The sequence below is a fragment of the Furipterus horrens genome, unplaced genomic scaffold, assembly GCF_987537825.1.
Source record: "Furipterus horrens unplaced genomic scaffold, mFurHor1.1.pri manual_scaffold_2, whole genome shotgun sequence".
In the NCBI taxonomy this organism is placed as follows: Eukaryota; Metazoa; Chordata; class Mammalia; order Chiroptera; family Furipteridae; genus Furipterus; species Furipterus horrens.
Genome location: NW_028327172.1, coordinates 163,978,943 through 163,995,465, shown reverse-complemented (window position 1 = coordinate 163,995,465; position 16,523 = coordinate 163,978,943). Strand labels below are relative to the sequence as shown.

Here is a 16,523-nt window from a genome sequence, read left to right as displayed (position 1 = left end):
AAATTGCTGAGCCAACATATCTGGGTCCAAGTGTCTTGCACTGAGAGATGTAAAGTATCAAGACACAAACATATAAATATCAATAAATACAAACAGGTGGCAGGGGACATTGTGGAACATGCTTGAGGCTCATTCTCTGCTGCTCATCCACCCAATTCATATCCCCTATGTGTCAGCTCTAGTTAAATAGGCTGGGCTAGAGAAGTTACAGAGGAAGAAAATCAGAAGATAGGGATTAGGTCTAACTTCTGTGAGTCTGCCTTGAGTTTAATATGTACCCTAAGGTAAGTCATTTTATGTTTTGGTGTATTTACTTTTCCTCTATAACATATTAACAAAAACCACTGCCTTCCAGTTGGAGGAACTTAATAAATAACCATGAATGAATGAATGAATTTATGCATGTTCCCCTAGAGGTTTTAAGGCTTTCCAAATTAAGGAGCAAACTAGTTGGTCTCTGGCTAAAAATAGAAACAGGAGTTCTTACAACTGTATAAAGTGGTGTTCAGGAAGTAGGCCTTGGGATATTCACTGTCATTGGCTAAATACTTCCATGCCCCCCCCCACCCCCAGTACTCATTAACATCTTATTTTAGTGTAGAAATTACCTTCATAAATAAAACCTGAATATCAATATTGTTTTTTCAACAACTGTGAAAAAGCAAAAAGATTCTTTTTAGAACAAAATGGTTCCAGAACAATATCACACTAATGAACAATCATTTGGTAGCAGATCTATTTATTAAATAAATCTTTATTAAGTTCTTACCACCTGTGGGATATTGTTTTATTATTTCTAACAGAATCAGCCATTGTTCCTTCCCTCTAAGTGCTGATGTTTAGGGGAAAGCTGGACTCATAAATTAATACCTAGAATCCAGTGGCAGAAGGAGATAGCAAAACACTAAAAGCAATGGTCTGATGTCCAAATGCCTGCAGCCACATTCTGACTCAAACACCTTCTCCTGGCGTTTCTTTAAGCAAGTTCTTTAACATAGCTAGACCTCAAATTCTTTATTTGTAAGTGGTAGTAATAATATTGCCTACTACCTACATCAGAGGGCTGGTATAAAAATTAAAAAAGATGATCTATGTAAAGCATTTCTCACAGGGCTGAGAACATGGTCAATATTTGATAAATTGTGTTACCATTAGAATAAATCTAAACTTTTAATATGGTTTTACAAGGCCTTACACAATCTGGCTTCCTTTCATCTCACTGTTCATCATTTTCTATTTCAGCTTGCAATTTCCAGACATTGTGAACATTTTATAGTTCTCCACCTCTCACCTCCAGACTTTCACACTTCTTGTTTTTCTGCTTTTACCTTGCCTTCACATGGCCAAATCCCATTCACTCTTTGAGTATTTGTGAAGGTCACGTTTCAGGCAAGTTTTCCTTGAACTCTACATTATATGAGGCTCTCCTAGATGATCTCATAACCTTCAATCTTAAAAAAAATCTTATCATTTATCACAATTTTACTATCACAATATATCATGCATCTGAATTGTACTTGGTTAATGATTATAAGTTCTATGAGGGTAAATACCATATGTGACTTATTCAGCATGATATTCTAGTTCACATCACATAGAAGGTGCTCAGTAAACACTTGTGAACTGCCAGGGTAAATAAATGGATGAATGAATATGAAGTCATAGAGACTGACACTGCTCCTCTAATTTGTACATGAAATATAACTGGGAGATGTAATAAATAATTTGGACAGCAGAACTGGGTTTATAAATTACCTTGATGGATCAAAAATTTTTAAATGAATAAAAATAAACATAATGGCCTATGTTCATACTCAAAGAATTATTTATATAAATGTAAAAAGGGTCATGTTTTAATGGCAGCTGATGTAAAAATGTCTTAAGGGCACATAAAAGGACCTTAAACTTCATGAGGCCAACAGCACAATATGCCTTATAAACAGAAACTGATGCCAACTTACACTGTATTAATAGACTATTAGTGCTACACTCAAGGAAGTCTACAACTTAACCTTTACCATAGCTCATGTCTGACACTGTGCTTGGCACACATCAAATAAACAAAGCTTTTTGAATGGAGAGTAAAAATCCCATAGTGTTTTTGCCAAGTGGACAACATGTTGAGAATGATCCACAATTCTTGACATTGGTAACAAAGACTGTGGGGGAAAAAAAGATAACCTGGTCTGAAAGCAATCATAAAAATAGCTAATATAGCAATTACTATATGTTGAGCACTGTCGTAAGCACTTTATGTATGTTAAGTCATCTACCATATGAGATAGGTACAATCCTCATTTTACAGATGATGAAAGTTCTGCACAGAAAGGTAATGTGACCCAAGGTCACATAGTAGTAAGTGGTAAAACCACTTTTCAAAACCAGACAGCCAGCTCCCAACAGTCCATGCTTTTGAAAATCAATCATATCAATGTCCTATTAGAAATAGGACATTAGCCTAGTGGTGGGAGGGAGAAGATTCAGAAGAAACATTTAACTGACTTCATACTTGAATAACTAGGCAGAAATCAAAAGGTGGCAGATATTGATTCAATAAAATGAAGAACTCACTAATACTCTGTCTTGCTAGTTAGGCTAATTAAGATCCTTGTCAACAGACTATTCAGGTAGAGGCTAATAATGGCAGTACCACTGAGAAAAATGTGAGACTAGAGAACCCCTAAAGTCTCTTCTTTCTCTAAGACTTTTGATTTTAAAGAGCTACATGGACCTCACACTCAGGGAGCTGAGAGCAAGGCAAACACAGCAGAACTCAGTTTAGATGGAGATTTAATACATGATAAAAAACTATCAAGGTAATGAAATGGATGGCATTCAGGATGGTGGGCGCTCACACCACTTTAAAGATGAATATTTCTGCTACCTGTTTCCATATCAAGAAAACTCAGAAACAGAAATAGCTTAGCAAACAATGTCATGGCATAAAATCCTAAGAAAGGCCTAGTAAGTAATATATAAGGAACAGGTCAATTCATTATGCACCTGGTTTTCCATATCAATAGGCAGTGTCAAAGACTTTATTTGAGTAGTTTAGACTGTGAAATCACTTTTTCCCCTCAAGAAGGAGAAGATCTAGTTAAACCTGAGATTAAAGAGGCGGATAAAAGTGCCCCCTGGTCTGCAAAGGCCAGGAATTAGACACGCTGCTGCAACTACAGCAGGCAGCCTGCAGACGTGATCCATTACAGGGATGGCTTCCATCAGATGCCAGCGAGGCTAATGCTTTTGCAAAGCATGACAGCTTCTCAAACTTGATTGTGGTCAATCCAAAGCAGACTTTTATGCCATATGATCAGCTTTCTTTCCAAATCATTTTTATATTGTATTGGGTTTAAGTTTATTAGATTTAAATTTGCAAAAGAGAAATAGATGCCTGAAATGCAGCTTGCTCTGGACTCCCTTGAGGCTCATCTTGCAGAATAAAACATCAAATAATAGCGAGATAGAAGCATATGGAACCAGGGTTTCTCTATTAAAAAAAAAAAAATTCTGTCAAATGATAACAGAGTTTTCCACTTCCTTAAAGAGAACCAATCAATTTTCCATCTCTGAAGAAAGAGGGTTACAATATGTCATCAGAATATATTCATTGATACCAGAGCTTTTCCAGTGAATGTCATCAACTCTGAAGCCTTTATTCTCTGACAGCAGGCTGAAATTTTTAAGAGGCTGACTCACCTTTTTGCAGTCAGATAAGGACTTCTCACAGCCCAATGTGCTGAAAACGGTGGTCTGTAAAACAGGAAGGTGGGAGACACATTAGAACTATCAACGCATTATGATATTGACCCAGACCTGTGCATCTTCAATTCAAGATGGGTACCACTTCCTGTAACCCCACTGATTTCTCTAAATTTTAAAAAGTGTCTGTCCTTCACTGCTTCTACAGCCACAACCTCCCCCCCCCCCGTCCCTTTTTGGAACATTTATTATGGGCAACAATGATCTGATGAAGTAAAGATTCTTGTTTATCTTCATTTCACAAACAAGGTAATTGTAGCACAACTAGGTTGTCAAAGACCATATACCTCAGAAAAAGACCAGAACTCAAAGACAAGTAGTCTAATTCCCAAACCACGCATGGTACTTTTTCTTTATCTTGAAGACATATGTCCAAAATGTCAAATTCCAAAAATTTTTCAAATAATACCTTTTATGAGCCTAAGTGAGGAAGTGGAACTTCTCTCCATTCATGAGGTTTGTGAGTCTGAACAGCAGTACCTGAGCCTGCTGCCTCATCTCCACTTGAACTATCCTCCCAGTAAGTGACATATTTGTATGGATATTTTCTTGGCCTCATGAACTATTAGAAAGGCATTTAAGCATTCAAGGTCAGTTGAAATTTACAAATTTGTTCCTTTTGGATTATCCTATGAAAAGTTCAACTGAGCTATAGCCAGCCACATAAATAGTATTGACTTTTTTTTTCATTAAACCTTTCTTTGCCTTTAATTACAAAACTAATATACATTCTTAATGAGTTAATACCCATTCTAACCTATCCTCCTGAGGTAACCAATAATAACCATTTGTGTTCATCCTTCCACATTTTCTTTTTTTTTATGCAAACACATATTAAATAATATATAATCACATATATTATTATATTTATTATATTACATATGCCCATATAGAAGTCATTTCTTTCTTGACATCATATCATCCTACTAAAACTATGTTATCAACATCTTTCCAGGTCAGTTCATATAGACTGACTCATTATTCTTAATAGCTACATAACATTCCATAATATGGATACCCTATACTTTATGTATGCTTTCCTTTATTGATTGATATTTGTGATTTCCAGGTTTTGTGGATATACATACCAAAGAAAGCATCTTTAATGAAGAAAAATAAGTTTAATGTTTAGGCTGGGTGTGATCTTTAAATTTGATTTGCCGGCAGTTTTTATTTGTGTTTTTGTTTTGTTTGTGAGGGAAGAGATACACATTATTCAGAAAGCTTAAATTAAAAGGGAAAAAGAGAAAGGAGGGAAGAATTTTGGTGGTGGAAGAAAAAAGGAAAGGCAAAATTGAAAAATAGGGAAGTTTATAAAAACAGAAACACCAGAATTACTGACGAAAGGAAGAAAATGGCTCCAATAAAGAACAGCCATCTTTGCTTCAAGAGAATGAGGGCATACAACTCATTCTTTTTAACATAACTTATTCCATTTTCAACCTTGACAAACAGCAGCCCATGTTGGCAGGACCAGGTATCCTGGAAGTTCCATGCACTCATGATCTTTGCTGCTGCCAGTATGTCTCAGTTTCTTTCATCTCTATATTCCTTGGGGATATAAGGAAAGACATTCTTGCTTGCTCTTCAAAGACTATGCCAGTAACAAGAAAAAGAAAAACCAAAGACGGAGACAGTTCTCACATGCTGTGAGAACCCCATTTATAATCTTTCAATCAAATGCCTTCCTCATGACTTTTCATCACCTTTACGCTTTTGTATACCTGAGCATCATACATAAGGGAACCCTCAATGTTCACTCTCAGATTTCTGGTCCAGGAAGGTAAAGACCCAACACGACTTGGTCATTGCTATGGCCCCATTACCTAGGCCAGTGCCTGATAAAAAGAAGGTATCCAGTTAATATGCATTGAATGGATGCAAAAAATAAATAAATAAATAACATCAGGTACAACTGTAGTCCTTATCCCAAAACACTATTTTGTAAGCATAATGCTGAAAAAGCAGCTTCACGTTGTAATAGTATTATAAAGTAAAGCCAAGGGAGAGAAACAAAAGACTCCTGAATAGTGTAAAATGCATTTTCTCTCTATTTAGTATATATCTGATTTTCTATTACACACTTGGTTTGGCTAAAGCAATTTTTCAATGTTGGGCCTATGAACGTTTTGGACTGGATAATTCTTTGTTAGGGGTATGTGTGTGTGTGTGTTGTACATTGTAGGATGCTTTACAACATCCCTGGCCTCTGTAAACCAGATACCAATAGGACACACCCCTCCCCATGTTAGTGGTGACAACAAAAAATATCCCAGACTTTGCCAAATGTCCCCTTGAAGGGGTGCAAAAGTGCCCCCAGTTGAGAACAATGGGTTTAAACTCTAAAGGAGCTAGTTACCGAAATTATCTCAATTCCCTGGCTAGTGTAACAAATTTTTTTCCAGGAAACAGAAGTCTACTGGTGGAAATTTCTCTTCTTGTCCAGGATTTCAAGTCTCATTTTCTGCCCTAAACTGGAAATCAAAATCTGAGGAGGACCCAAATTCTAGCTATGAAGACCGTGTACAAGCAACTTGAGAGACTAAATGCACTTTTAACTAAGCTTAAGATACACCATGGAGAAGAGCAAATTAACTAACACATCTAAGAAGTTGGACATTATTGCTATAGCCCAGGGGAAATGATCTTTGAAATTAAACAATACCATTCAGCCTTCAAGAACAGTGTTAGGTAACCTGAAAAACACAAGGTAGGAGAAATGAGAGCCAGACATGGGTGAAATTGGCCTCTCTAAAAATATTAATACAATTAGCTCTAAATGTTACATTTGTAGGAAGGCAACACTTGAGCCAAAGGACAAATGTATGGTGAAATATCAGTACCTGGAAGGAGTGTGAAAGAGGTATAGCATGGGTCAATGAGAATCCACATCCTTAATTTGGCCATTTTCTAAAGGGGTTTTGCTTATATGCTTGGTCAATCTCATTTTGTTCCTTTCTAAAGACTTTAACTGGCATTCCAGTTTGCTAATTGCAGCTATTGTAAATGATTTTGGGTGGGCTTTCTAAACCTTCCATAACATGTTCACTTTACTGAAAATAAGAGACTCAAAGTATGGTGACTTAACCGTGTTGTGACCTTGATCGTTGCATCAATATTTTTCTACTAAAGAGGAAACTCCTCATGCGTCCTCTCCACCAAAGTTGCAGGATGCCATGTTTGTCACAGGAGCATAAGCATAATGAAGCACAAGGATTTTTTTAGAGGACTGACTGACTTCTAAACTTGTTGGCAGGGTGACCAGCACCGGGTGAACAGTATTACACATGGAGAGCTGTGACAATTTCCCAAAATGAATCTAAAAAGGTGAGACCCCACTGTTTTCCGTTTATACACTGACGCCTGAAATTTCATTTATTAGAGCTCAATTTTTAGCATAAGGTTTCCAGTCCCTTGAGGGATCCTGGAGTGTAAGAGTCACTGGAAAGGGGGAAATTGAAAATTTCTTGTATTATAATTTGTTGGTCTGTTACACCTTAAAGGGAATGAGTTTATCATGCAGATATTAAAATAATTTTGAAAACAGATGTAATAGGAAATGAACACTTACATCATGAGGATATTGGACACTCAATGGTGATGAAAAATTATCTAAAGGCACAGATGGCAGGTTAGGGTCCCTAAAAAGCAGACTGTGAAATGGAGATGAGCATGTAGGAGATTTATTAGGGAGTGTTCTTGGGATCTCCCCCTGTAGAAGGAAAGGAAGGAGTGTAGGTCTGAGCAGAAGGAGAGGTTGGACTGGGGTACAAACAAAGGTCTCAGCCAACCAAACAAGGAAATCTGAAGATGGGATAGACCTGTCCCAACTGGGGCATGCACTCTAGGCAAAATGACTCTTTTCAACCAAGGGCAGTTTCCTAAGAGGACTGACTGCTGAGGGCAGCTTAGCAACAGGGAGATCTGTGTGGAGCATTCCTATGTCCACTACAATATATTTTACTTTGACATTTTTGCTAAGGGCAGATACTGGCTGTGGCTGATTTACTCTAGTTGAACGTGACCCCTCATTAGAACTTACAATTTTGCTGCTCTTTTATATTAGAGTTATTGTACAGATAAACAAATGGACCACTTGCTCGGGAGCCTAGGCATTTAATTCTTGTGACTTCTTAATAGACCTCCTCGTGAACTTATGATGGATCGCTGACCTTCAGGTCTTGAATTTTTCATTTTGAAATAAGGAAGCCCATATACATTTCCTTTTAGGTCAAAAGAGCCCTGGCTAATTTGGAGAAAATGAGCCTGATTTTATCAGGTACATTGGAAATCAATGAGTATACTACCTATACTTCTTCCTTCCATCCTCTGAGGAAAGAATCTTTGAATAACAAGATCTGCTCTTGATTATCTACAGAGGTAGAGAGAGTTTTACAGGTGAATCACAAAAGCATAACTTATAAGATGTCCTTACATCTGACTTCGAGACATATTAAATAATGGTTAATTTAGAAGGCTGAGGTATTTAAACATGTCTTCCTTAAATTAACATTAACAACCATGGGTAGAAATATTTCATTGGGCAGAAAGGCCAAAGCAACCCAGAAGGAAGAGTGACTTGGGATAATAACTGATCAGGCCTTGGTCAGAGATCCCAGATGGAGAATCAGTGACTGATGGTTCACCCAGTCTAGCCTACAGAAAGAGACTTCTGGAAGGACAGCTGCTTTCCTGAGTCTCCCTGGTGGGAATGCTTTGCAAAGTGATTGAACGCTGAAAAGAGAGGCCATATGTTCTATACTCCTTTTTAAGGGAGAATATACCTCTGAGAGTGTTTACAATGTTATTTTATTCCCACTAAATTAGCTTTAAGAAAAAACACAGAAAAAGATAGTCTATCTGTGTTGAGCCAATTTCTGCCATGGAATGTTTATAACTAAGATTTATATTTTAAAAACAGCAAACGTGTGACACGATTAAATTGAAATAGTCAGGTGCAAAAGAAAAGAACTGCATTAAGTACTAGATTATAAAAATTAAGGAATTCAGAAACTAAATCTCTGAGATAGATAGTAATGTTATGAAATTTTATTTCAAACATCCGTTCCTTTATATGTGTGTATGTGTGTGTTTCATCATCAGCCAGACACCACCAAGCAGAGGCCAACTAGTTTTGATAAATGGTAAAATGCAGTTGAAAGCTAAGAATCATGTAAAGGAATGATGCCTGCATAAAGCATCTGCATTTGATACCTGCAATTTGCACCCCACAGACACATTGGATGATTTCTTACTCATTGATGGATGTCACAACTAGGTCTACTCATATTACTAATAATTTGGAAGTCTCTTACCCTTGAATTGATGGGTCCCAAAAGTGTATACTACTTGGATGCTTTCACAGACATTTTAGTTGGCCAATTTAGGATTTCTAGTATAAATTTCCATTTGGTCTTCATATTTAGTAGATTAGTATTGATACATGTACACTGAAAATAGTGGTTTCCCTCCAGGCAAAGTATGGCATTCATATTTATTTTGTTAAACTGCATAGCTATAAAATATAGCCAGCTAAAGGAAAAAAATTATACCCCTGAATAAATGATAAAATTACCGTGTTTTCTTGTAGTCCATGAATACTGAAAATTTCAATTAACCAAGTTAAAAGCCATTGAATATGCCAGCAAGATTTATATCCCAGACTAATGACCATCATCTGCATCCTATTTAGCTAATGAAGTTTTGGAACACTTGTGAATAATTAAGAGAAAGCTGATGGGAGGAAATTTGAACCATGGAAAGATCAAATCTCTTTACGCCTGCATTTAAAACTAAACATATCTAATAGTTCACTCAATCAAGGCATAATGTCTGTTCATCTGCAATAAGATAGATTCCCATAAGTTAAGCAGGTTAGCTCTCAAAACGTGAAATTCATTCCTCATTCATTTATTCAATAAATACTACTTATTGAATACCTACCATGTGCCTGTGCCCTTGTGGATCAAAACCACAGCACCACGATTCCCTAATGTTTTCCCACAACTTTCCCTCTTCTACATTAATTAAGTTTGCAGCTCTGGGTTTCAACTTATACAAGTAACTACCATCCACCTGTCTGTCACAACAGTCATGGAATAACTGCAATCTAGGGGCATGATGGGAAAGCACAGGGTATGCAATAGGGCACCTGGCATGGTACCTAAGGGGTGAGCCTCAGACTCACTAATAGGTAGGCATTTGTGTAAGGAAGACTAAAGACTGTTAGAGGGAAAACAACACTTGATAAACAGGGGTAGCCAGAACAGGAATCAAGCTCAGTGCTATTGTACTAAATTTCACTGAATTGTTTACTAGTCATTTCATTCAACTGTTGTTACCCCAGTTAAGTAGGGAGCACCTTAAAACTCCCTCTCTGGATCCCCGCCATAATCTCCAACAAGTTTGTGTTTAACAAAGGTGGTGCTTCAAGGACCTGTAATCGGAGGACCTACATCAACATAGCGGGAAGTCAAATGATGGCGGTGACAACTCCATCTTACGTGCACACGTTGGTGTCTTCAGAATCACTTCCATGTCTGCAAGGAAGACCAAGTTAAAAAAAAAAAAATCAACAAAATCAGAGCTTATACGTACCCTTTCAGGCATAACTTTAAGGCAGTATATCTCAAATGTAATCGGCATGGGAATCACATGGGGGGCTTGATAAAACCCCCAGAGGTTATGATTCAGGAGGTACAGGGTGAAGACCAAGAATCTGATTCCTAACAGATTTCCAGGTAAGGCTGATGCTTCTAGTCTGAGAGCCATACTTTGAGAGCCAGTGGTCTGAGATATACCCAAAGCAAGTTAACAATAATGAAAACTAGCGGCTTTTATAACCTCACAACAGAAAAAGAAAGCATTTTTTACTCTAATTTTCTAGCATAATTTTTAATTAGTAAGAATACTAACAATACCTTCTGATATTTATATAAAACTTCCAATTTCTAGAGCTCCTTGACACATATTGTTTCACTTGAACTTCCAAACAACTCTATAAAGTAGTTGTTATACTCACTGTAGGACACTAAGAAACAGAGAGGTCAAGCGACTTGCCCAAGCTTCCTGAAGTAATAAGTAGTCAGACCAAGGCTCAGATCATTGGCCTTCAGAAGTATTTCTAGGATAGAGTATGCTATCAGAATTGTACTATGGGATTATCAAAGAATAATATGAAATCTACTTAAACACTAATAATACGAGGTTGCTCAAGTCTCATATTATTGTCAAAGGTGCTTTACTAATAAATTAAGTTTCTACTTACTCAGCATTATTTATAAAACTAAAGAGACTTTGCATTCGTAGTGAATTTATAAAAGAGATCTAGAAAATCTCCTTTAAAAGGGCTAAATTGAACAGAGACTGAGAAACGTATATATAAAGTCCAGTTACAAAGCTAAGGTCAGCAGCAAGTGCGAACCTTAACAAGAGAATACCATTGGGAGGATAGGTGTTAGCTTTTTAGTACCAGTTCCCCCTTCCTGAAGGAGTAAATCTTTGATGTTTCGAGGTTAGTAGCTTTGGGGTAGAAATTTGTAGGACACTTTGAATCTGCAGGGAACAAACTGCACAGGAGTAAAAGATAGGACCCAGGATGCCGTCCACAAACAGCCTCCAACAGGACCCCTCCCTTGGCTGTGCCCTCACATCCCTGACCCTGCTGAGGAGGATTCTGCAATACCAGCTAGATGCTGTTCTCTGGTGCAAGCGGAGGAGAAGCTGTTGCATACATTCCATGCACTTCCCCAGAGTATTTGAATGTGGCCAATTAGTGCCAGGAGGAGAAAGCATAGCCTCAAAGAAGACACAGCAAAATGCAACCTATCTTTGCACTGAGTGGGGTCAAGCTCCATCCCACACAGCTGTAGACCAAGTCTCCATAAAAGTCACCAACTTAATATAAAAAGGCTAAAGGTGACTACATCCCATTATCTTTCCCAGAGTATCTAATTTGACATGATAAATGCTGGAGGAAGATGGAGTGAAGGGATTGAGACAAATAAGAAGAGCAAAATATTTCTGTATATTTTGACTTCAAAAGAACAGTGAGGAAATTTTACACTAAAATTCTATGTATATTAGCATCTACAATTTTTGAATTAATACCTGTGGAACTTTAAATGATAAGACATCAATTATTTTGAAAGACTACTAGTTAGTATTAGGAAAATACTAGGGAATTTAGATCCTTAAAAGCCCTCCAAGTCTTTATTGTACCTTACACAAACTCCTTTGATAAAACTTATCATAGATGATTCCACATCATACTGTATACCTGTTGAGGCCAGAGGCCAACTCTTAATCATCTGTGTATCTTATATTTTTGCACAGTGATGTTCACAGGGGTGAGAACACAGAAGGGACTTCATAAATGATGAAGGTATAATAAATGAAGTAAGGGAGAAAGAGAGGAAAAGGAAGAAGAGGAAAGGAAGCATAAGAAGAAAGATGTGGGGACACATACGATGTGGGGAAAGTGTTATTTTCCCCAAAAGGAGATGTCGATGTCCTAACCCCTAGTACCTGTGAATGTGACCTTATTCGGAAATAAAGTAATTGCAGATAATCCTGTTAAGACACTATTAGGGTGAGTCCTGATCAAATATGACTGGTATCCTTATTTAAAAAGGGGTAGTTTGGACACATGCTCACAAAGGGATGATGAAGTGAAGACAGCCGTGTGACAGAAGCAGAGACTGGACGAATGCAGCCACAGCGCGCGGACACCCAGGGTTGACAGACACCATCAGAAGCTAGGAAGTGGCAAGGAAGTATTCTACTCAGTCTCAGAGGGAGCATGGAGCTGCTAACATCTTGATTTTGGACTTCTGGTCTCCAGAACTGTGAGACAATAAAGATTTGTTATACTAAGCTACCAGTTTGTGGTACTTTGTATGGTAGCCCTGTTGAACTAATACAGAGTCTATGTACCAAAGGGGTCTCTATTTACTGATCATCCTCAACAGTGGTTGACAATCTTTTCCTATAAAAAGACAGACAGTAAATATTTTAGGCTTTGTGGGCCCTAAGGTCTCTTCACAACAGCTCAGTCAGCTCTGTCTCTGTCACATGAAAGGAGTTGTGGACAAATCATAAATGAATAAGCGTGTCTGTGTTCCAATAAAACTTTCTTTTATAGACACTGAAATTTGAAGTATATATAATTTTCATATGTCATGAAATGTTATTCTATTGCTTTTTTCCCAACCATTTAAAAATGTGAAAACCACTCTTAGCTTGGAGACCATAGAAAAACAGACAGTGGGACCCTGCAAGCTATAGTTTCTCTACCCTTGGGTATAGATCTAGGAATCAGAAACACCTGGCTCTAGTCCTGGTTCCACTAATTATTGTTCTTGTAACCTTGATTAAAACACTGGCTTTCATCTTTGTAAGAGCATAATAAACTTTTCCCTACCCACCTGGAAGGTTATTATGAGGATAAGATGAAAATCATGTACCTTAAAATACTCTGCTTATGGTATTAGTATTAATACTTTGATATATTTAGGTCTTTCTTTAGAAATAAATATTAACAAATAGGCTAGGGTGCTGACAACTGACTCTGAGTCAGGGAGCCAGAGCAAAGTAGAAGCAAACACATCTACCTTTTTAATCACCCACATCCTCAGATAAATCAGGGAAGAGGACAAGATGCATATCACAGACAAAGCTGTGGGCAGACAGAGGACTCTGATGTAAGCAGCAAGTCCAAGGAACACCCGCATCATCTTTGCTCACATGTGACCCTGGGCTACTGTAGAACGAGGAATTTGGTGTTCTCCGAAATGTGCTGGTCTAGATCGGGCCTGCTGCTGGGAGGCTGTACTGTAACTCAGTTCCCTGGATCATCATTTTAAACAAACATTCATCAACAACTAAAGCTCTTCTGGCCATCCTGAGCCCATCTCTACAGTGCCAGCAGCTGACAAAGCTATAAATATTCCCCTGCGTGCTGAACCATCTTCACACTCACCGCCTTGAGAATTGGAGCACTGCCACCGTACATGCTCTGTAGGGGCTGGACTGGAGCTGACAGCTCCAGATTTGCAGGTCTGGCATGAGGTAAAGCCAAAGAAAGCACCAAGTAATAAAATAGTTCACACAGGAGGAATCATCGTTCTGCTTACACTGCATAGGGCTGTCGATCTCCCTGGAACTGAGTTATACCCTTGACCATTCCAAACTACTAGCATAATCCACCATGGTCATAAGTCCTTTGAAAGTAGGGGTTTTTATTCCAAATTAATTATTCCAGTTCTCCATCATCCCTAAGACTGCATTTCCTTGAGGGAGAGAGAAGTGCTGCCACTAAACTTGCTCCCAGCTCCTGACTCCCCATAATCATGTTTTAAGTGAAGAGAAGACAATCTTCATTCAACCTTAGCCAGATCCTGGCTGCTACCAATATCTGAGGTCTCTTTATCCCTGTTGCGCACGTTCCCTTTCCCTCCTCCACCCTGGCACAGGATCACCACCTGCCTTGAAAATAGCAGAGGAAAAAGCCGTGGTTGTTGAATATCTCTTACCAACAACACATACATAGGCCAAAGGTGTCCCTCTTGGGAGCAGGTAGCTTAATGAAAAAGGTATAGGCTCAAATCCCAGCACTGCCCCTCAGTCAGACCGGGGCCCATCACTTAACTTCTCTGAGCCTCAGAGAACAAGACCATTTACCTTAGAGTGTTTTTAAGAATTGAAGAGGACGTGTGCTCAATACACAGTAGATATTATGACTACCTCTGAGAATTCTGAACTCCTTCTCCAGCTATTTCCAACCACACACTACAGACTTTACAAATGCCTGATTATAGGGCTATATCAGCGCCACTAAAGACAAAATTATGGATGGGGGAGTAAGTAAAAGGCTACAAGTTTCCCTGAAGCCTGGGCTCTAGAAATGCAAGTGGCTGAGAGCAAGAAGGAAGGATGAGCCTATTTCTCCCTTGAATGATCTCCAGATTATTATATACTGGCAACTTGTGCTCCTTTGTCAGACTAGATGGATAATGACACACTGTGAATACTATGCAGTGTCTGAGAGGAAATAAAAGTGATGTGAATGATCATTTTCAATACACACACCCACACAGTTGTGCCTGCAAGTCTGTCTTATTGAGAAAACATTCCAGCAACTTCTATAGCTTACTCTCCAGAAAAGCATGATCTTTCCTGCAGCAAGAGAGAGAATATAAACAGGAAAAAAAAGTCTTGTCTTTTTTATTTGAAAAACTATTTGTCAGCCAGAAAAGACAACAAAAATATGACACCACACCCACAGTTATTTTGGGAAATTAAAATCCTCCGTCAAGCCTCTCAGGAAATATGGGAACAAAACTGAAGACCAGCCTTGGGCAATCAAGTTGGAGCACTCAGCCCTTGCAGAAATTTATCTCTCACGAAGCCTTAACACATTGTCTTGCTTTCTTTTCCTTTTTTACAGTAATTCCATGTACTAATATATATCTAAGTAGAGCCATCTTCAAAAAACAGAACACCAACTATGTTGATGAAATACTCTAACATGCAAATTTAGTAGGTTGGGGGGGCGGAGGGAGGAAAAAGATCCAGGAAGAAAGACTCCTTCATAATGATTGGCTATTACAAATCATTTCAATGGATGCAGGTTGCCAGGCCCAATGTGACGGGTTCCTGTTTAAAGCCCAGAACTGTCATTAGTAAATGAAAGGTAATGTGCCATTATCTCAGACACGCTAAGTGACAGTTTGATAGAAAATCGATGGCTACACAATTAATTTTACCACACACCAGAAATAAAAGATCTGGGTTGCCATAAGCACATTTCATAATTAGAGCACTGACAGATGCAGTCCTTACCCTAGTTCTAAATTGCTGCATATTTATTTCTTCAGAGTTTATTTTGAGTTCCACCTGCACAAGCTCACCAAGTGAAAGGCTAATAAGAGATGATTAAAGTGTTCCCTAGGGCTTGGGGAAACCCCATGCCTTTTTTTTTTTTTTTTTTTCTCTCTCTCTCTCATTTCTTTCCAACTGCCCTGGGCCCATCAATTCAACAAACATTATTGAGCACTTCCGTTGCAAGCTGGGTTCTGCTGGGGGTATAGAGATGAGTGAGATATGACATGTGCCTTAGCGAGATGACAAGCCCATCTGTGAAGCTTCCCCTATTCTTTGGAGAAGATCTACTGAGTTCTAAGCCTGGTTTTCTTCTTTTCCGCATCTTCCACCCTTCCTGTGTGATCTCGCTTTGTTTAATGCCCCTTCTGTAGCTTGTACTTATTTCTATAATAACCTTTTCCACACTGCTATATTGCATTTATTTGATTATGTCCCTTATCCCAGGGAACTCTTTGGAAGCACAGGTCATGCCAAACTCTCATTCCTATCCTACATGTTGCAATGGCTGGTATATAGTAATCTTTTTAATTTGTTGAATATTACCATAATCTATCCACTTCTATGGCTTTAATCACTAGATATATTATTATTCAAAATAATTAATTCTCCCAACTGCCTATTCAATATATCCACTGGAATGTCCCACAAGCATCTATGACTTGACGTGTCCAAAATTGGACTTACTGCATTCCTCTACTGCAAATGTCTCCGTTGTTTGCATCTTGGTTAATAATGAGATCATCTTTCCCTCTTTCAACTACAAATCTTAGTGTCTTGAGTCTTCTTTCTTTCTTACCCACCACATTCTATTGATTCCACTACAGAAAACTTATAAAGTGTTTTTTCTCCCAGTGGCCTTACCAACACCTCAGTTTAGA

At 38.2% G+C, this 16,523-nt stretch overlaps 1 protein-coding gene across 2 annotated transcripts in view; it reads right to left on the bottom strand.

The window, feature by feature from the left end:
* The window catches only part of RASGEF1B (RasGEF domain family member 1B), a 565,627-nt gene that overhangs the window by 343,997 nt on the left and 205,107 nt on the right, over positions 1-16,523 (bottom strand). The window contains exons 3-4 of one of the 2 annotated variants that reach the window (XM_090266714.1): positions 10,218-10,301; positions 3,700-3,753 (exon numbers count right to left, since the gene is read on the bottom strand). Coding sequence is in view for 1 of the 2 variants with exons in the window: in XM_090266713.1 (XP_090122839.1) it covers positions 3,700-3,753 (54 nt within the window). In the remaining variant the exon portion in view is untranslated. The remainder of the gene's footprint in view (positions 1-3,699; positions 3,754-10,217; positions 10,302-16,523) is intronic. The other variant, XM_090266713.1, reaches the window with a different exon arrangement.